This window comes from Athene noctua, chromosome 1 (genome assembly GCF_965140245.1).
Source record: "Athene noctua chromosome 1, bAthNoc1.hap1.1, whole genome shotgun sequence".
NCBI lineage: Eukaryota > Metazoa > Chordata > Aves > Strigiformes > Strigidae > Athene > Athene noctua.
The window spans coordinates 842,947-864,732 of record NC_134037.1 but is presented as its reverse complement, the minus strand read 5'-3'; the positions used below and the strand labels follow the sequence as shown (position 1 = coordinate 864,732).

At 50.1% G+C, this 21,786-nt stretch overlaps 1 protein-coding gene across 1 annotated transcript in view; it reads left to right on the top strand.

The window, feature by feature from the left end:
• ASXL2 (ASXL transcriptional regulator 2) overlaps nucleotides 1-21,786 on the top strand; it is a 123,431-nt gene that overhangs the window by 43,087 nt on the left and 58,558 nt on the right. Inside the window, exons 3-4 of the mRNA XM_074895290.1 lie at nucleotides 8,156-8,264; nucleotides 17,315-17,474. Coding sequence (XP_074751391.1) covers nucleotides 8,156-8,264; nucleotides 17,315-17,474 — 269 coding nt within the window. The remainder of the gene's footprint in view (nucleotides 1-8,155; nucleotides 8,265-17,314; nucleotides 17,475-21,786) is intronic.

Genomic DNA, 21,786 nt, shown 5'->3' with positions numbered 1-21,786 from the left:
AATATACTAATAAACCAGAAGCTGTTTGTGTCAATGTCTGATTCAACTAGAAAATGGGGAAGAAGGAGATGCTCAGAAGAACAAAATGGGAAAAGCCTACACCCTTAAACACAGTCTAGTTCATTTGGGCATTTTTATCTTGTTACGCCAACGTGCAGTGACGGCGTGAGATGAAGACGCTCGCTGGTGGATGCGCTTAGATAAAGCTTCCATTTAGAGCAGAAGGCAGTAATTAACTCTCCCCTGGTGCTGAGGTTGCCGAGTGCCACGGCACTGAGCTGGTGCGCAGCCAGGGAAGGGGGGTGCTGGCAGCAGGAGCTGCCCCCCCTTGGCCTGCAGGATGCCCTGGGGGGGGTGGTCTTGCTCTGGAGGGGGTCCTGAGGTAGGAGCCTGCACAGGGACCTGCTGGGTCCACCATGCTGCTACACACACGGAGAAGTACTGTGAAATCTGCTCACCAGATTAAAAAGGGAGCTTTTGCATAAATTTACCTTTTGACAGACAAATACGCCTTGCGTGATGCTCCGAGGGCAAGGGCTGTAAAAGTTCAAATACATCAACGGCTGTAAAACTTCACTCCGGTGTCCTATCCACACGTGAACAAGCAGAAGTGATTTGGTCAAATTTTTCTTTTCAAATCAGACCAAGTCAGGTGGGTCCCTGCGGTCTCGGGAGGCAGGGGTGCTGCAGTGGGGTGGAAGGTGTGGGAAGAAGCGCTCCACCGCCTTCCTCCCCTTCGGCAGGCAGCTGCTGGGAGTAGAGAGTCCTCCCCTTAACCTCGGGTACTTTTGCCACTCTCAGAACCCTTTTTTCCTGCTCAGTCTGAAGAAGCTTTGAATTTAATGTGGAGTGTAAAACGCCGCGATTTAACGATGGCTTAAATCTGGCAGTCCTCAGGAGGAAAATTTGGTATGTACGTGTCTGAAATGTTAAGTTATGTAGAGAAATACTCAGAGGGATGTGAGCTCAGGATATGTTTTTCTTACACTGTTGGCCTCACCACTACCTCTTAACTACAAAAATTATTGTGACGCTGTTTTAGCCCTTTCAGCAGCCCAATAAAATAAGTAAAGAATGTGCCCGTTCTGCAGGCGCAGGGACTGTCACTTGCTGGAGATCACTTTGAGAGCAGTGTTCTAATTAATAGTGGCAGATATGGAAAATGTTAATTTTTCAGAATAGAATAAATATTTAGAAGTTAACAACCCCCCCTTTTCAGTCCATAATGTAAAAAAATATAGTTTATGTAGGAGTTACAGGCTTATAAACAGGTTTATAAATTCCAGTAAATCTGTTAAATTGGCTGTTTCTAGCTGGCAGGCCAGTATTAGAAGGGAATAATTACTGAACCACCATTTTCAGTGAAAGGCAGGACTGCTGAGCGCAGCAACAGTAGCAGAACGACTTGGAACTGAATTTATAACCGAAATAGCCCCTTCACGGGCACTTAATATTTGCCCCAACGCAGCAAAATAAGTATGTTAAGACCCTGCTGTTGAAGGTGCTGCAGAGCTAAAAGGTCAGTGCCTGCTCTGATCGTAGCAGAGTTTAAGAACAGGTATTTATTTACTCAGCCTGTTCACCTGGTGAGTATTGACAGGCACTTGCTTGTACCAAAACCAGCATCTGTAAATGAAAATATTCTTGATGCTGTGGTTTAAAGCCAATGTCAGCACTTGAACCATCTTTGCTTTTGATAAAGGCAGCTTTGAATGGGTGGCAGTGTTACTCCCTAGTTTTTCTCCAGTTGAAATAAGCTGCGAGCGGGGGTAACGGGTGAGTTACAGGAGGGTAAAATGGCTGAAAACATCAAACAGCGACAAATCGGCGTTTCCCGGTTTCCGTGATGGAGATCCTAGGGCTAGGCACGGGAGCTTGGATCGTGGTCCTTGCACCGGCACCGCGAGTCCTGTTTATGCTGAGTTTGCTGTCTGGATTTCGGCAGATTTGCTGAAAGGTTGAGCTTTTTTTAGCTTTTTGAGAAGTGAAAGCTAGGAAGTTTCAGTATGTACTGGTAACGCCATGGAAACCCAATTAATCCTGGTAAAGGTTGTTATAGTTACCTTTTCATCTTCTAAACTGTTGTAAATATATATATATACGTTATCAGGGTACTTCAAATGGGTTTGCTGTTTTGTGGTAGCTGTCGGTATTCCCTCTTGGAATAAAAACTGTAGATAACACACTGCTGTGAGTGCATAAATGAAAATGCAACGAAAAATCCTTTCCACTCCCAGAAGCACAAACGCAGCTCCTGTAGGCATGCACCTGAAATGTAAAATTGTTAAAAATATTTGCCTAGAAAAAGCAGCAGCGTGCTGTTACCATTAGCAGCTGAACCCCTCAGCCCGGGGTTGTTCCTCCCAGTCGGAGTCTTGCCTTTGGTGATGAACCGCCCTAGGAACGCTCCTGCTTGAAGTTTTTTGACTGTTAGAAGCGTTAGATAACGCACCAGTAACTTTGGACGTGGAGGATGTCCTAGTAAATTATTTTCTGTATTGGGAATTTATCCTGTTTTCATCAGCAAAATGCTTTTGCTGTCAGAAAAGTGACCTGAGAAAACAGAAGCACATTACTGACATGAACTACTGAAATAATCTGAATATATCTGAAGAGGCCTTGCAGTGCTGGAGAGTTGGATGAAGTTACAATATCTTGAAATTGTGCGTATAATCTGTTTTCGGTGCGTAAATGAGATTGAGGATGAAAACAGTCCAGGTAGCTGATGGGAGAAGGAGCCCCTCTAGTGCTGGCACAAGCCCATTTCCAAGGGAGGCAGGGCTTGGAAAACTTGGCTGTTGTTCTGCCCCTCATCAAAATGTGGAATAAAGCAGGAGCTGAAAGCTTCACCCCAGCTCACCAGCGGCAGGAGCAGCCCAAGCTGAAGCTTTCCCTGGGCAGAGACTGAGCAGTGAACCCCCAGCCACCTCCCCATAAAACCTGCCGGCTCAGCAATTCTGACCCTGCCTCTCAATTATGCATAAGCTTAATGGGAAATAATTGTGCTTTTCACGCTATTCGTTAGGTGTGAGGTAAAAGTGTTTATATGGGTTGCAAAACTTGCTGGAATGAGCACCAGAATTCTGCTTGGTTAGTTGTGAGTATATAGGGTGTGATACAATTTTAATAATTTTGATAATTTTAATAAAACATCCTGTCTAACTCTTCCTATAGCAGCTTGTTCTTGGGGGAAACCCTCCCAGTTCAGTAAAATCCGAAGTGTGCCCTGCCTGGATGAAGCAGCTTAATTCAAGTGCACTGGTTTATATAAACCCCTTCTCGCTGGGTGCCATAAACCTGGGTTTGATGTCCTACCCGCTGCTTTCTTAAACATTGTGTCCCGGCTGACTGCCAGCTGAATTAGTGGGAGAAAATGTCATTTGGATTCATAAGCCTTCCCTTGTTTCCAAAAAGAGAGCAAAGCCCCCAAACCTGCCCTAGGTGTAGTGCTGAAGGAAGCCCCGGGGGGGTTGTAGGGTGCTGTGCTTTTGCATTCAGATTCGGCCTCTGTTCCCCAGCTGGGGTAGGCAGTAGCTGTGCTTTTAATGGTCATCTGCCCCACAGTGCCGGCGTCTGGACAAATTTCGACCTTGTATTTAACTGTGAGGGAGACCCTGCGGCTGCCCACCGCCTCTCTGTAGCAGTTGTTAGGCTTAGGTGTAAACGGGGCAGTCTGTGAGAACAGAGGGATGGGGAAATTTAACACAGTAGGAAAAGTAATAGTTGGCTTTAGCTCATTTTGGAAGATTCTTAATTGAATATCAACAGCCCTACATGGAGAGGCAAAGCAGCCCCGGGGCGAGCTGGTGGGAGGGATGATGTTTGGTGCCGGTGGGTGCGGGGGGCCCCTTCCCCTCTCTCCCCCCGCCGTCAGTGCGCACACACGGTCCGTCCGTGCTGCGCCAGGGTGTCCAGCAAAGGGGCTGTCGGGAGCTGGTGGGCGAGGAGCCCGCAGCGAGGCTGTCCTCAAAAGCAGGAACGTTATTCCTGCCTCTCCGAACAGAGAGGGCTTGTGCATCCCCGTCTCAAACCCCTCATCTTCAAGCCAAGAACCACAATTTGAGCTTATTTCAAGCCTGGGGCAATTGCTGACCATGATCACAAAGCTGGGGAACATTTCGCTTCAGAAATCAAGTTTGGGGCTTGATCTCTCACGTATCCAATCCCAGGAGGGGAGGTGAAGGAGCACAGCAGTTAGGAACTCGTCGTGTCACAGTCTTGCTGAGCTCCACTTAATCTTCCTGAAGGACGAATCCTGCTCTGAGAGCCCAGAGGGCCTGGCGGGGCGGCAGAGCTGGAGCCTGACGGCGGCTTTGCAGGCGGAGCAGCGTGGGCTGGGGTGGGATGGAAGGGATTGGAGTGAAGGTGAAGCAGGGACTAATGATCAAGCTGGAGCAGGCAGGAACTTGGTTTCCACTTCACTTGCTTCCCAAAGTACTGGTTTTGAGGTGGAATGATGGGAAACTGCCAGACGTGGCTGATGAGCCAGTGTGTGTTCCTGGCAAACGGAGGAGATGGCCTTCATTATTTAAAAAAAAAAAAAAAAAAGCAATGAAATAAATGTCATCACAACATCTGAGTTCCTGAGGCTGGTTTTAGGCAGCTGTGGAACTTTAAGTAACAAAAGACAGGCTGGGTGCAAAACACAGGTAGTTGGAAAAAGTAATAAGTGAATGTTAGGGGGTTCTGAGCAAAGGGGCAGCAAAGCACAAGCAAGGGGTGAAAGCTTTCCATTATTCATTTCTGAGAATAAATGTAGCCATGGTCTCACTGCACGTTTATTTGTTTGCCCACAGCTCTGGCAGTTTGCTACACCCCCTTTTATCAAGGAAAAACCACGCAAAGTCCTTTCCCATGGGCTGGGGGCAGGTGCAGTACAGCCCCCCTGGTTTGGGATTCATCCGAGTTCTGCAGGGAGCATCTCGGCTTGTCTTCAAATAGCTTTTTTTTGGGGGAGGGGATGTGTGGTTTTTATTTTTCCAGTTTGGAGGTTTGTATGTCAAATCAAAATCCGGATCCGTGAAGTTGGAAGCTGCTCACGTAACCCTGCAGCAGCAGCCACTTGTCCTGCAGCTGCGTTGGGGGAGCTGGTTCAGAAGCACCAGTTGCCACCCTGCACCTGGAGCGGAGCCTTAGACTGCGTGAGAGTCATGGAGAGACGTGCCTGATAGGGCAGGACTCGTGAGTACTTGCTCGTAGAGGCAGAAAGGATGTAACACGAGGTGAAGACCATGTATCTCACACCCAAATTGAACCCATTTTTTTCTGAAAGTTCAGTGGGATCTGTTGGCTGATTTATTTTTTTTTTACCTTCTAAAATTTTCACAGCCAGCTTTATGAAAGTCTAGAGTAACGTTACATTCGTGCCAGCTTTCCAGAAGAGCCTGTAGAGGAAGGCACATAACTATAGATGGGTAAACATGGGGAGAACAAAAGGCAAAAATAGTGGATAAGCTGTTAAACAATAGAATCAATTCAGTAGGAGCAGTGTCGATGCCAGATGAGTGTAGCTTTTGTAAAGATAAGTCCTGCCAAGGCTTCATTCCTTGGTGAGCTTCCAACGTGTAGCTCTGCCTAGACTTATGTGAAATGCTTGGCTTGACGTTGATATTCTGCTCTGATACAGTTTGGAGAAGGAATGTGCCCCGTGAGCTAAAGGTCAGGTACGTGGCAGAGCTCTCCTGGAGCCGGGAAGGCGTCGGGGCGGGCCGTGCCGTGCAGCACGCTGTTAGTGAGCGGGAAGGACGGATGAAATGGCTTCGGGTGCTTGCCTAGGTGCAGTGATGGGAGGGGTGAGGATGAGCGGCGATGGGAGAAGGACGGGTATATTGTTTATATCGCTGGATGCGGCTGGGCTGGGATAAGATATCCTTGTGTGCAGTTCTGGCGTGGTACCTGCGTGCAGAAAGCGCATCCAGGAGCAAAGATGAGAAGGGTGTACCCTGGGGAGCGGTGCCTTTGGAAAGAATCTGGGGTTGCTGTAGGTCATCCCCTTGAATTTACCTTCCAGGGAGACCCGGAGGCTTTCTGGAGAGAGGATTAGCCTTGGTAAAGCTGCTGTGAGAAGGGTTGTTGCCAGTTTTAGGCCTTGGAATGGGCTGCCCAGGGCAGGGGGGAGTCCCCGGGATCCCTGGAGGGGTTGAAGAGTCGGGCTGAGCCAGCGCTGAGGGATCTGGGGGAGTTGGGAACGGTCAGGGGGAGGGTCGTGGTTGGGCTGGGGGAGCTGCAAGGGCTTTTCCAACCCAGATGGTTCTGGGGTTCTGTGATTGGGTTGCGTTGTGTCTGCAGAAGTCGCTTCACCGCTGGGGAAGGCTCAGAAAAGCTGTGGGAGCAGCGAGGAGCGATGAGCCCAGAGCTGCTTTTGGTGAGATTAGTCGAGGAAGAGGTCATTTAGGAGAAGCTTATATTCAGCGATAGGAATTCTGGCTGGAATTTTGACCTTGACGCACCGTGCCTGAAGACAGGCGAGGTCTTGGCAGGGATCAAAGCGAGGTGCTCGCGTTACCGATCCCTCTGCGGTATCACAGCTGGCTGTCTCTCCAAAAGACACTTGTTAGCCCAGGAATCGCTGGGTCAGTGTAAGAGTACCCAAGTGAAACGAGGTTTTGCCACTTAAGAGCCAAAACACGACTAGTGGGTGGTCCCTGGGTGCCTGAGGCTCAGCTGCTTCCTCCAGCGCCGCTGGTTTTCACTTGAGCATCAAGGCTGAGCCGCCTGTTAATGCAGTCAGGGGAGCTTTGGGCTGGGTTTTAGCAAATTCCTTCCTCATCACGGTTTCCACTAGTATTTATTAACTAATGAGGCTGTTTTCTGACCCTTTGCGTGGACTAGCGGAGGTTTGAAGGAGGCCAGCTGGCCTGACTGAGGGCTGTGACCCCACCGAGTCTCTGCTGGGGGGGAGGACTGTGTGCCCCAGCTCAGGGTTGTGCCCGAGCCCAGGGGTGTCCCGGTACAACCACTGAGCTCCCACGGAACCCTCGGTACCCCTCCACTCCTCCTCTGGTAGCAGCGTTTCTCTGGTGGTTTGTGAGCCGCCGTGTCTGTTCCTTGTGGGGTCTCCTACCTCGGGGCGGAGGAGACCAGACCTATTTTGGGATGTTGGTTTCTGCCTGGTCTAGACATCAGTAATTCAGCTGAGCTGTGGTGCTGCTCTTAGGCAGAGTCTAAGTCACCAGAGGGCTGTGCTCATCCTCCCCTTTATTTCCCTTTCCTCCCAGGGATTATTTCACCGCTTTTGATGCGCTTTGTTTGAATGTTCATAGCACAGTTTACTACGGGCAAACAGCTGTATCTCCTCCTGCTCAGGGATTTCAGTCAATCAGCCACAGATTTAGGTTTTTAGGCAGTTTGGTTCTGGTTCCAGCCTTTGTGACGACACCGTGTTGGGAGGCGAAAACTTCCCGTTTGATTTCTGTGCAGGAGGCGTGCTCAGTATCAATGTGTTTCATGAGCAAGGACATCTCTGTAGTAGAGGGGTGATCAGCCTGCAGTGGGAACAGAAATCACCTGCCTTGCCGTGTCCACCTGATTTTGCTTCTGTCTACAGCAGGATGGGTTTAAAAAAACCAAACAAAGAAACCCTCACCAGCACTGGTGAAAAGACAGCTCTCCTGTCTCTGTTCTCCAGGCTGGGTTCACAGAGCTCTGCTCTTTCCTGGGGAAATTGCATCATTGGTTTCTATTCTTTACCCACAACCCTCGTTTCAGTATGACGTGGGTTTGGGTTTTGGGGTGGGATTTTTTTTTTGGAAAAAACCCCACAACACAACTTTAAATATCTCTGCAGACAGTCGTTCGCTCACAGCAAATCTGCTCTGAGCTTCGGATGAGCAACGTCGAGTGTCTGGAGCTTTAAAAATGTTGTGATCGATTTGGTGTTTGGCCAAGTATTGGAGAGCCTGAACTTGGGGGCTTTTTTGTTTGTTTGTTTGGGTTTTTTTTTCCCCTGGGACTGGAGCATGGGTACATGGAGTGGTTTCACTGTTGCTTATTATGGCGGCTTCAACTTGTTTTCTCCTCGGGAATAGAAGTTGGGTCTGAAATCTTTCTGCCTCTGCATGCGTGATGGTCAGGTGAGGGGCCGCGATTGTCTCCCGGCAGAAGATTAACCCTGACCTAATACATTCAAACATTAACCTTGTGTTTTTGTTTTCAGTGGGACTTCTCCTCTTGCATGCCTGAATGCTATGTTACATACAAACTCCCGAGGGGAAGAGGGCATTTTCTATAAGGTCCCGGGGCGCATGGGAGTGTACACGCTGAAGGTAAGTCTCTCGGCTGGGGAATTTTGTTTGCTCAGGGGACTTCTGTCTGTTTAAAAATACATTGGGTTAGGATAACCTTGAAGGGGGAACTGTTCCTCAGCAGCGTGAATTGCAGCATAAACTCACCCTTCAAATGCAAACACTGAGTCTTCGTGCTCTCAAGAGCACCGGGAGCACTGAAAGCACAACGGAAGGTGCTGGGTTTTATTCGTGGCGGTGTACTTTGCAGATATTAATTACTATCCCAGATTTGAGGGAGTAAATGAAATTGTAATGAAATTTTAGAGTTAAAAGAATGACTTCGTCATCAGCGATCTCAACTTTTATCTAGAAATGACAAGTTGCCTTATCCTCAGTCTGTAACTAGTAGGCAGAGAGCATTTATAAGGAAAAAGTGTGGATTCCTTAATTTATCTGTTTGGCATCTTTAAAAATAAACTTGATTTGAAACCTTTTACCCCAGTTAAACTACCAGAAGGGAGCCTGCTCACCCTGTTCTTGATTTGCTGTGAATTTGACTCTGAAGGCTGTGCCATAAGATAGGATTCCTCTCCCTAGTGTAGCCCTCTTCAGTGTGGGTGTCTCTGCTAGAACCACTTTCCTCATCTCACTCCACGCTCAATAGAGATAGTAACTGTTAAGATGAGATTTATCTCATCCAAAAATTTTAAAACTTAGGAGAATCTGTGCTTTACAAGTGCCAGTTAAATTACCAATGGAGTCAACTAAGAACTGCCTTGAAAAAGGTGTCCTCGCTCTCATCATCAAACACCTAGCTGGGCTGAGTCCCCTTCTCACCGTTTCCCTCCCTCTGCCCTGTAAACTGGGAAAGCCCGTTATTCCTCCAGCACTTGTGTGTAACGTGGCAGCAGAGGACGTCCCTTTGGGAGCCGTGCAGTGGGGCTGCCCTGCCCTCAGAGTAAAACATCTTCAGAGCTTCCAAAAATGCCATTGCAAGTGATCCAGCAAACTTCTTTCTTTGATCATCGTTGTGCCAAGCAGGGGTTGACCTGATGCAATCAGTGCATCGAAGCGGAAGGACGTGAAACACCATTTTGATAACACATATGGTTAAGGTAAGGACTATCCAAGATATACCCAACAATGAAGGGAAGATAATTTTCTTATAGCTGATAAACTGGACTGAGTCTTGCACAATTTGCTTCTTTGCAGAAAAGTGTGAAGTTTTACCTTCTAGGAATAAAGAGTGCAGACTGGGAAAACAGTGTCTTTTCAGAACGTTGCGACTTGGGAAAAGATCTAGATTGAGTAGCAGACGAGTAACTGGGTAACTGTCAGTCTGTGTCCTGACGTGGCAAAGCTGTGCTGAGAGTTTTCAGAGGAGAACAAAGCTCAAGATGTGAAAAAATGCCTCTTGCAAGCATGTTGTTAGTGAGGTAGGTCATAGGCAATCTCCACATCTAGGGGTTAAATTTAAGCAAAGTCCAGTTTAAGTGTGAAATTCGAGCACAAAAGAGGCTGCCAGGGTGACTGCTGTAGTTCAGTTTTCCTCATGAAGCCTGCAAGTTAAAACTATCTTTCTTCATGTTAAGCTTCAGCAAAACTTCAGTATTATTTAACATAACATAGGAGTAAGTTGGTTAAGTGTAATGATTTGTATTAATTAGGAGGCTAGACTAGCTGCTGAGTTACTCACAGAATCATCCGGGCTGGAAAAGCCCTTGCAGCTCCCCCAGCCCGACCACGACCCTCCCCCTGACCGTTCCCAACTCCCCCAGATCCCTCAGCGCTGGCTCAGCCAAATTCCGAAGGGTTGTTGTGTCCCGTGTGTCTAAAAACACAGCGGTTCTCTTTCCTTCCTTGGGGCTGTGTAGTTGGGAGCACTGAGAAGGCCAGTACGGAAGGACAGAGGGAGAGGTTCAGCCCTGCTGCGCCAGTCCCAGTCCCCTTTGCCACGTTTAGTCCCAGCACAGTTGCCAGGCGGAGCCTGGATGGTGCATTGGGTGAGAAATCCCTTGGAGGATCCACGAGGAACAAAACATGGTGGCTTAGGTAGCAATTAAAAATAGAAAGCGTTGAAGGAGGGGCCTGACCGTTCCCCGAGCGACGTGTTGTTCCGCTGCGGTGGAGGATTGCTGGGTGGGCAGTAAATCGCTCTTCCTAAACGAGGAGCTTGCGGTAAAATACTTGGGGAGTGAAGCAAAGTTGCTCTTGCATTTTTGCTGGCTCACTGAGCTGGATTATGGCATCGCTGAACTGAGGAGTGTGGAGACTGGTATGCTGCCAGCATCTTCTTTTTTTTTTTTTTTTTTTTCCTTAAGACTTGATGATAAAGATACATAAAACAGATTGGGGAATTACAACCAAGGAGTATGTCAGTTCTGTGGAACAGTGTTCGAAGGTTTAGGTGTTTCCGTGGGGTTTGCTTCGTCCTGGTGACCAGGAGATGCCCCCGAGGCGAATTCCTAATAGCAGCTAGCAATTCAATTTCACATCAGCTTTCATTAATGTGATTTTATTGTTCCTCTTTTTTGTCCTTTGTTTCGAAGTACCTAAGCACCTCTTTCCTGCAAACCTTGTCTAATTATAGTAGTCAGGAGTGATCTGCAGTGCCTCGGTGAGGACTCTGCTCACAGTCCTGCCCCAGAGCAGAGCGCCCGAGGCGTGGTTTGCACTTCTCAGGGTGCGAGGGGCTGGCGAGACCCGGTCCCGAGCTGATGGACGGGCTTCTCTTCTGCTAGGAGCGGTGTGGTTTTGGCAGCAGCAAGCAGGGTGGATGTGGGGTCGTACAACTTCGGACATACTCGTGCATGACAGTAGAGATGCAGGCAGCAAACTCAATCCCAGAATGACTGTTTCAGTGGTTCCCAGAGAATACCAACCTTTGCATGGGGAGGGGGAAGCCAAGAAAAACACTTAATCTTGTTCAAAATGATCAGGTGCTGTGAAGGGACGTGTAATGCCCCAAGCCAGCTGCGCTTGCCCCAGCACAGAGGTGTCGGTCGTGTCTCGTACAGCCTGGACAGCCTGCTTGAACCCCTGGGGAACATTCACTCCAAGGAGTCCTTAACTACTCCAGAACAAACCAAATTACCGTGACCTTTAAATACTTGAGGCGAAAGTGGTGAGTCTCTGGTAACTCCTGGTATTTGAGTTTCTTGCCATTGGTGTTTTTCGTGGTTTGCAAGGGCTGCGTGTGCGGGGTGAGCTTCGGGGTCTCGTCTGGCTTCAGGCTGCACGGGTCCGTGCCAAGGTTTGGTTGTGCCTGGAAGGATTCACATTTTGCCATTGAGGGTCAGTAGATAAATGGAGAAACTGGAGGTTATTTTGGTAAATAAAAGGCCAAGTTGTACGCCCAAGGCAGGGACTTCTAGTAGAGCGCGTGGCAAAGGGGGTCTTAAGGAAAAGATTATTTCGTGTGTAATGGATGGTGAAATACTCCCAGAGCGGGGGAAAATTGGCAGTCGGGCAAAAGTGTCATTCCTGGGAAATCCAGATCAGGGCAGATGAGCGGAGCGGGCAGCAGGAGCAGCATACGAGTGGGCTGGGATGGGGCGGACCAGGGCAGGGCTCGGTCGGACACATGTCCTGGCCTGCTGCTGGTCACCACCACCAGCCCCTTTCCTACCTCTTTCTGTCCATCCCCCCACTTGGATCTTCCCCCACACCCTTCCCAACATTTTCCTTTAGCAGTTTTGCGTCGCCCCACAGCCCCCTTCCCCTGTCACTATCCCAGGTCCTCATTTTTCTCCGTTTTCTCTTCATACTGTTTCAGAAGCTCCTGGTGGCCCATCAATGACTGGAGCTTCTTGGTCTTTGGGGTTCTCTGGTTCCCCTTCCTTCTCCGGTTTGTGTCTCCATGTATTCGTGTTGATTTTTTCCCCCTGTACTTTGTGTTGAAAAGACCAGTGAGTGGATAATGTTAGTGAAGCCAACGCTCTCACCTTCCACTTGCAGGATTTAGACTCAGCCGATGCTGAGAGGCTGGAGTCATTCTGCAGGAGTTTGAGAGGAAAAAGTCAAAAGTGAAGAAAGTAAAATAGAAAAATCTGAACAAAGCCATTGTGTGAGGCGCAGCCACGTTGTGGGTGTTTGTCTTGGAGCTTCTTCTCTTCTGACTGACTTCGTTTCTCCCTCGGATTTCTCTGCGCCGCTGCCATCGAGGCGGTGATGCCGGAGGTGTCTTTGCCCGAGGAGGGACGTGGAGTGGCTGCGGGGGCTCCCTGTCCCCCCCCTCCAGCCACACTTGCTCTCGGTGGCACGGCAGCACGTCCCGGGGCACGGCAGCAGCCGCACGGGCCCTGCTCGTGTGGAGCTTTGCCTCTGCCCCAGCGACCTCCAGCCATGCCGAGGGGCCGCAGGGCGCGTTGGCTGGGTGCAGCCTGTCAGTCTGTTGTCCTTCGTGCAGACCTCTCGCCCCGATGATTTCCAGGGCTCTTTCTGCCTGCTGTCTTCACACTTGCTGGTCCCAAATGCATTGCTGTTGTTGAGTACAAAATAGTGCCTGTCCCTGTTTGGAGGATCGTGGTGTAGCTCTGCCCTTGTGCATTTACCTTGGAATTTTTCCTTGCTATGTGGTGGATTTGCTGTTCACCAGCAGCCTGAAAGATTCCAGTCTGGAGGAAGATCCTTGACATGATATTTGGAGAAGTCTGGTTAAACTTTTACCCCAGATGAAAAAAACAGTGCACACCATCTCATCAGATGCATTTATAGGTAGGATAGATAAGAGACCAGATTTTATTTGATTCTTGAGCACGGCTCACTAAAAGGAATAAGTTTACTTATTGAAAGAAGAACAAGTTAATGTAGAGAAGATGATTCTGTAGTTGAGGGTGCGCTTCTGCTTCAAAACCAGAACTTGCACTAGGGTGAACTGCAGCTGCACGGAGGAGTTGGGGTTAGTGAAGATCTTACACCAACGCCTCGCGTGGAAGTTTCTGGAGAATGCAGATCCACGGTGCAGACTGGACACCGCATCCAAAGATGCTGGTGCAAACCTGTCACTGGTCGGGATTGGCCCAGCTGGGACAGGAGCTGTTGGCGTTGTCTGGGCTTTGTGAGCTGGTGGGGCTGTGGAAGCAAGGGCAGGAGGGGGGTGGTGGGAAGGGACCTCTGGGGATCCTCTGGGCCAGTGGTTCTCACCCTGTGGTCCACGGACCCCTGGGGGGCCACGGTGTCATCACAGCATCCGTGAAGGCTTGAAGCAGGGGTGGGGAGCGTCCAGCCCGGGAACATCTGGTCTGGCCCGCGGCAAGCACTGCGCCTCCTTCGCCCACAGCCCCTCCCCTCAACGCTCCCCTCACACTCCCCCCCCACACCTGCCCTGACACACTTGTACATTTGGTGCCAGTCCGGTTGGTGGGACCCCCTTGAACTGGGTGGTTTTTCTCTTAAAGACACTTCCTTAACCCTCGCTGGGGCCACCGCGGGGCTGGAGTCTGTTCCTCCAAGTGGTGGCCCTGGACCCGTAAACTCAAATGCATGGTGGCTGATCACAGACAAACAAGGGGGGAGGTGAGTGAGAAGAATTGTAAAAACTTTTCATCAGATTTTAATGTAAAAATTGGCATTGAATTCAGAATTATCACATGAAAATACCATAAAGTGGGCCATTTGAGCAGGAAGAGTGTTGATGCTGTTATAGGGAATCATTGCATATTAATATCTTTAATTATATCTCTAATATATTGTTTTATATCTTTATCATATATTATAAACAAATAAAGATATTCTGATAGGGCTGTGTGCATTAACAGATTGACTTATTTCCTCTTCTCTCCAAATTTGAAGACCCTTCATGAGAAAATTGAAAGAAATATTTGATGCAGCCTAGTGCTTCAAATGCTGAATTAAGTCTTGGTGGTCCTTGGCCACAAAAGGTATTTAAAGGGGTCTGTGGTGAAGGAAGGGCTGAGAACCCCTGGTCTGGTCCGGCCAACGGGAGCAGGTGGCTCGGGGCCGTGTCACTCAGGTTTTGAGGTCCCATGAGGACAAAGACCTTCAGCCTCTCTGGGAACCTCTTCCAGTATTTCATCGTTCCTGCAGGAACAACATTTTTCCTTACGTGGAAGTGGGATTTATGTGTTACCTTTTGTGCCTGTCGCCTCTTGCCCTTTCTCGGGGCACTGCTGGGAGGAGTCTGGCTCCGTCCTCTTTACCTGCTCCCACCAGAAGTGCCACGTCAGGAAAAGCTGAGAGGTCCTGGCTGTCCAGCTGCCCCTGAGCGTCCCCCTTGCCTGGCAGGAGGGGGAGGCGCCCCACAGCCAGGCTTCCTCTCCTCGCAGCAGAAGACTCTGAAAGAGACATCTTGGAAAAAAACTGAAATAGATAAATGTGTAATTGCTGTGTCTCGGGTGACTAAGTTACCTTTCCAAAGCTTAAGCTATAACAGAGGTTTAATGAAGGGAGTCACAGCATTAGGAATATACAAGCTTAATCTCTGTCAACTTCGGTGACACTTGATATACGGGTTTTTTTCCTGCTTTTGGCGATATCTTCCCTTCCACTGTGTTTTACAAGTAACTTTTAATGTGCGGTAAAAAGAACTTTATTTCTGAAGTGTGGGATGCAAATACAATTGAATATCTGCCCCTGTTAGTTCACCTTGGTGATGGAAGGAATCTGGAATTAATTACACTGGTAACACTTGTGTTGTCTCAAGTGTTTTTTGGCCTTAGATGTGGAAATTACTCATAGTTTTAGTTTCAAAGGAAGGACAAGAAACCAATTGTCTCCAGATAAAGGGAGAGGTGTTTTGATTTACTTTTTCCAGTTAGCAGAAGGATTTTCTTTTGTCTGGTGCACACCGGCCTCTTCGTTTGCCCAGCTCTTATAGCCGCTGTCCTGTTTGCTTTGTCCAGTGAATTATTTAAGGTCTCAGTTACGTTACTAACGAGGAATTCGGGGCGATAGCTTGATTTCAGGTATGCTGTGTGAAACAGAAATTCATTCAATGCTCAGAATCCAGTAGAACCATTAAGCAGGTTTTTTGTTAGCAGTGCTGGGGTCACCTGGGGATTCCCCACCAGAAGGGCTCCCATGAACTGGACGCACAGATCATACATATTCATTAGATTTCCTGGGAAGGGCTGTCTCAGGATAATGAGTTCCTGGAATTCATTTACATAGTCTGTGCATGGGTAGTGGAAATAGGGTGAGGGTCTTCGGTGGTCGGGGGAAGAAGTAAGCAGTCGTCTTCACGGTGGTCGCTAGCTGACCCTCTTTCTAGAATTGAAGTCCAGGTGCCTTTTTCCTAAATTAGCAAAATCTCCTTCCTGAGATAGTATCTCTGTCCTTTTGTTTGAGTCCCCCTTACCTTAGCTGGCCCAGATGTGTCCCCTGAAGGCCTTGGGTCTGCTCCCAGTGATTTCCGTCGGGAGATCTAAACACAGAGGTCGGGGGGAAGAGCTGAGGAGTCCTTGGGAAACAAAAACCACAAGCAGAGCTTTGAAACAAACCAAGTAAAACACAAGCGAAGCTTTCACGCGTCACAGTTTAACGTCCATCAACGATGGTCAGAAACGCGCTTGTCTGAGCCCTGTCACGGACCACTCGGCCGAGGTGACGGGACGGCAGCGGAGGAGCGGGGTGAGCTGGTGCCTCCGGCCTCTGCCAGGTGGCCGGAGTGCTTTGGGGTGCTGCAGCAGAAGAACCAGCCTGTTGCCGCTAATTAGCGCTAATCTACCGCGCAGGTTAAGATCTGAATCTGGTGGGATAAGCACTAGAGGGCAGTCTGGGTTTAGGCGTGGACGGGGCGAAAGCCGCTGCGGGTTCTCTGCGGGGTGTTTGCAGCCCAAACCACGGAGGTGAAGGGGGACACCCCCCAGCCTTCAGCAGCCGTTTCTGCACACCCCCCCCCCCCCCCCGCCAGGCCCCGTTTTGGAAGGATCTGTGCCGACAGGCTGCTGTGGACCTCGTCGGAAAAATGTTGTTGTGTGGGAGCTGTCAAACCGTGTGGGTGTTCTGCCGTGAAGTTCAAAACTGGGCTGGATTTGTGGGGTGTTGGAGTGGGTGCTCACGGAAAGTGCCCTCTCTAGTGTGATCTAACACGCAACACAAAGAGTCTTCGGTGATTTTCCAGGAACTTTCGGCTCTTAATTCATGGAATCCCAGAGGCACTCAGGCTGAAAAAGCCCCTCGGGATCAGCGAGTCCAACCCTCAGCCCGACTCTACAAAGTTCTCCCCTACCCCACATCCCCCACAGCTCATCCCAACGGCCCTGAAACCCCCCCAGGGATGGGGACTGCCCCCTCCCTGGGCAGCCTGTGCCGCTCTCGGACCACTCTTGCTGGGAAACATTTTCTCCTCCTGCCCAGCCTGAGCCTCCCCTGGGGCAGTTTCCAGCCGTTCCCTCTTGTCCTGTCCCTGATCCCCTGGGAGCAGAGCCCAGCCCCAGCCTCTCTGCAATGTCCTGTCAGGAGCTGCAGAGAGGGATGAGGGCTCCCCTCAGCCTCCTCCTCCTCACACTGAACACTCCCAGCTCCTGCCCTGCCTCCTCAATACAATCTAACACACAATACAAAGAGTCTTTGGTGATTTTCCGGAGCTTTCAGCTCTCAGTTCATCACCAGTTTTCAAAACCCCACTGGGTTCCCCAGTTCCCGCTGGTTCTACCCGTTCCATTCCAAGCCCTCGTCGGACACCGCTGCCCACTGACGCAGCCTTCCCTCGTCACGGTTACTCGTCTTCTGAACAACCTTCATCATAATTCACTTCCAGACTCCTGAGAAAACACTCAAAATGTTCTGTTTAACAGATATTTAATCTATGTCGAGCTTTTCACACCCGAGCCTTTCTAAGTGGCTTAAACTGTCAGTTGTGTTCCTAGAGCACCTGCGCTCTAGTAATTAAGTCTGTAAAACAATATTTATTATTCCTGCTATTAATAATATACTAAGAGAAAAGAGTTTTCCAAAGCTTGTTCCTTTTTACAAGAGGCCAGAGGCTGAGCAGTTCTGACATTTCTCTGCAGCGTAAAAAAAATCCCCAGTCAGTGCTTGGGAAATAAACCCGCTACTTTTAATAATTTTGTTAACGGGGAGAGTTTATTGCAGAGGGGGTGACGATGTGTTTTCTCCACTTGCAGAAGGATGTTCCGGATGGGTTGAAGGAGCTCTCCGATGGCTCGGAGGAGAGCAGCGACGCCCAGTCCGACTCTCAGAGCTCCGAGAACAGCAGCAGCAGCAGCAGCAGCAGCGACGGGTGCAGTAACAAAGATGGGAAGAAAAGCAGATGGAAAAGGAAAGGTAATTCTCCTGTTCAGGAGCGGGGATTTTAACAGGTGTCTGTGAAGGACTTGGAGGTTTTTATCCGTCATATCTGTGGCCTCCTAAAGACAGGCTGTTCCAGTTAACAGCCTGAAATCTGCCCTGGGTGCTCGTGGATGCACACGAGTGCTGGTGTGCTGCCCTGGGTGCTCGTGGATGCACACGAGTGCTGGTGTGCTGCCGTGGGTGCTCGTGGATGCACACGAGTGCTGGTGTGCTGCCCTGGGTGCTCGTGGATGCACACAAGTGCTGGTGTGCTGCCGTGGGTGCTGGTGGATGCACACGAGTGCTGGTGTGCTGCCGTGGGTGCTTGTGGATGCACACGAGTGCTGGTGTGCTGCCGTGGGTGCTCGTGGATGCACACGAGTGCTGGTGTGCTGCCGTGGGTGCTCGTGGATGCACACGAGTGCTGGTGTGCTGCCGTGGGTGCTCGTGGATGCACACGAGTGCTGGTGTGCTGCCGTGGGTGCTTGTGGATGCACACGAGTGCTGGTGTGCTGCCCCCCACAGAGGGGGGGGCACCTGTAATTAAGGGTATTTAAGGCCTTGACACAAGTCACAGCCCTTCCACTGCAGTTCGCACTTAGGAACAGGGAAACCATTTCTTCCCGGTTTTCTCTGCCACCCACCTGCTTTCCCAAGATTTCACCTTTTACTTTGGGCCTTTCTGATGCTTTTGGAGGCAGCACTGAGTGGGAGTGGCACCGAGGCTCTGCGGTTAAAGCCTGTTACATTTGCTGATGGCTCCTGTAGAGTTTGGGCTCGAGCCGCTGCGCTCTTCTGTCCTCTTCTGCAGTCCTTTTCCTCAGCAACCAGGCAATAGTGAGGCCCTTCAGTCCTGATGAATAGTAAATCGTGCGCAGCCTTGGCGTGCACAGCAAGTGCTGGTTTTGCTCTGCTGCTCTCTCTGGGTGGTTGCTGACGTGGGACGGTTCAGCGACGTTTCGAGGATTTCCAGATTCTGGATTTTCTACAGAAGTAGTGCCGGAGTACCAAGTGGAGGGAATGGTGGGTTTTACTCTGTTCTGAACCCTGATGTCTTTGCTCCTCGGAGCAGGCAGTGTGTCTTGTCAGATACTGGCTTACTGTTTCAGGAACAGCAGAAATCTGCACCTCTCAGCCAATACATTGTCATTTTTACATCCTATATCAGTAATAAACTGAAGCCTGCCTCTGCTTCCAGCACCCATCATTTGACCAATGTCTGAATTCTCTCCCCCTTCAAAATTCCGCTCAGATACCTGCTTGTCTGTTTAGATGCTACGAGCTGAATTCATACAAAAAAGCTGTGATAAAATGTGAGGATGTGACACGCATTGTTCCCTGGGCTGGGGAGAGTCCACTCACCAGAGTGGGGTTATTTTCCGTTAAAAATCAGCACGCTTTGTACCTTCACCCTGCCGTCCCATCGCTTCCTTTTCCCCCCAGTCATGCACGGAACTTCTTGGCTGAAATGAAACATCATTTAAAACTTACTCCCAACGCTGTAGCATACCTGAGTGGAGGCTCATGAGAGGTTAAAGAGGAGCAGTAACGGGTGGGCTCTGCCGAAGCCCTGCCGTCGGGGGGGTTGTGGTGGGGAGATGATGAACAAGAACCTGCTCCAGACCCTGCCTGGAGCTTTCCCTGCAGGCACAGTGCAAATAACAGAAGTATTAGGTAGAATTTTAAGCATTTAAAGCACTGTGAAAGTATAAAATATTAAAAAAAATGGAGGAGTAAGACTTGACTCCGATTTCATCCTTCGAAAGGAAAGCTATAGATAGTAGGTCTAAAATATTTTAATTTCTAACAAATTCTCTCAAAATATTTGGTCAGCAAGGGAGGGTTTTTTTGGCTACTTTGCCTGTGTCTCCAATGTTATGGTATTACATAAAAACCTACAAGGGAACTTATGTATCTTTTAGAGAGGTCTTTATGTAGAAATACGTGTACACAGTTTTATATAAAAGTTTTATGTGCTGTGGCTGAAAAAGCAGGCAGATGTGTGGTTTAGGAATGGGAACTCTTACCCTGAAACGGCTGGCAGAAGGTGCCCAAAACTCAAAAGGTGACAATGTGAAGATAGTGGTTGCGGTATAAACAGAAAAAATGAATTTTTCTCCCCTTTGTTTTCTGGTTCTGCTGATTTTTCTTAGGAGTGGCAGTTTGGCTTTGAGCACAAAGGTCATATTTTTATAGGTTTTAATGAACTGAGGATCATGAACCACCAGCGATTAGCAAATCAGAAACGATCAGTAAATTATCGAAGTAATTTTGGTCAGCGTTGTTACGGAGCGTTTTCCTTCTGTGAGGAAATCTCCCTTCTGAATGCCCGCCCTCGAGGACTCTGCTCCTTCCTGTCAGCAACTCGGTGGCTCGCGAGCGCGCCGCTTCGCCTCACGCCGAGGTGTTCCAGGTTTTGCAGGGAAACGTTTTTTCTCCCCAAGCTTCCCTTTGAGGAACTAGCGCGCCCGTTCGCTCAAGCAGGGCTGGATTTCTGGGCAGTGGGTTTGGGAGCTGCAGGCGGATGGAGCAGCTTCTGGACTAAAGAGGGGCTGAGCGGAGCCTTCGCCTGCCGGCGTTTGCCCGGTGCTGGGAGGGTGCGGCACGGCTGACAGCCCGAGCACATCCTTTCTGTATTTAAAACCCGGCTTAAGCCCCAGCAGCTGGCTGGCAGCGTACAGCATCTCGAGGTGAAGCTCCCAGGCCGTGCCGGGCAGCGCAGCCCTACGCCGCCCGCTGCGGGGTCTGTGGCGGACACAAGCAGAGCTGCTCCACCTCGCCGGGTGATTGTGTTGCCTCCGTGCTTGGTTTCTTAGTTACACCAGAGCGAGCACAATACAACTTTGAGCACGTGTGCCCCAAGCCTGGTGTTTTTGGAAAGCGTTAGACTTGCTGGGTTTGCTCAGCAGGTTTGTGCTGCCCCCCCAGCAGGTCAAGGGAGGGGATTCACCCCCCCCCGCAGTGCTGTGTTCGGCTCTGGGGGCACCAACAAAGGACACGGACCTGTTGGAGCAGGTCCAGAGGAGGCCACAAGAAGGATCAGAGGGATGGAGCACCTCTCCCGTGAAGACAGGCTGAGAGTTGGGGTTGTTCAGCTGGAAAGGGGAAGGCTCCAGGGAGACCTTAGGGCGGCCTTTCAATACTTAAAGGAGGCACATAAGAGACGTGGGGACAAACTTTTTAGCAGGGCCTGTTGCAACAGGACGAGAAGTAATGGTTTCAAACTAAAAGAGGTTAGATTTAGACTAGAGATAAGGAAGACATTTGTTATGATGAGGGTGGTGAAACACTGGCACAGGTTGCCCAGAGAGGTGGGAGGTGCCCAGTCCTTGGGGTCCCTCAAGGCCAGGTGGGACGGGGCTCTGGGCGACCTGATCCAGTGGAAGATGTCCCTGGGTTGGGCGAGATGACCTTTAAAGGTCCCTTCCAACCCCAAATATTCTGTGGGCAGCTGTGGTGGATATTCATGAGCCAGTGCCTGGGTACGTACGGGACCTTGTTGTTTCACCTCCCCAGGAACTAAACTGGCCTCTCCCCTCTAGGTTTCCCCCGTGCTGCTGCTGGCAGAGGTGAGCTGGCAGTGAGCTCGGAGTCGGGTTTTTAGCAGCCTGGCTGTCCACGAGCAGAGGAGAGGAGCGCTCCTCTTGCTGCCTGCCCGAGCAGGCCACGTCCCGCTCAGAGCAGGGAGACAAGTGACTCACATTCGTAAATCCCCAGCAGAGGGGACAATGGAGAGACAAGTCTCCAAGTCCAGACATTTATTAACTGCCCACGATGTACTAATTGGGCACACGATAACTGGCTGAGTATATAACGAGTTGTGGCAAGCAACCCAGTGTGCCTTGTGTTGCTTAATGCAGTGAAGGGAAAGGGGGAAAGGGAAGGGGGGCGATGGAGGGAACAGAGGGACAGAGATCACTGCTCTGGGTTCCTGCCTCGACCCCTCCAGCGAGGGTTCCAGGAGGCATCTGCCTTCTTCACTTCACCCTCTGAGCCCCTCTCCTCGCCCCCCCTCAGGTTATACCCCCTCTCCTTGGGTCCGTCCCCATGGTCGACCCACACACCTACTGTCCCATGGGTGGGGAGGGGGTCAGGTGTTCCCTGGGCTGATGTAATTAGCATGAGCTCGTTAGTCTCCGTTAGCACATTCGGGTGTTCACTTTACCACCCCTCCCTGGATGAGGAAGCCAAGGTCACTGCCCGGACAGACGCCCCTTGAGACCTGAGCAGGTGCCCCGGAGCAGAACCGTCCTGTCCCCACAGGGCTCCCTGCCCCTCCAGCTGCCTCCGGTGTTACTGGGGCAGC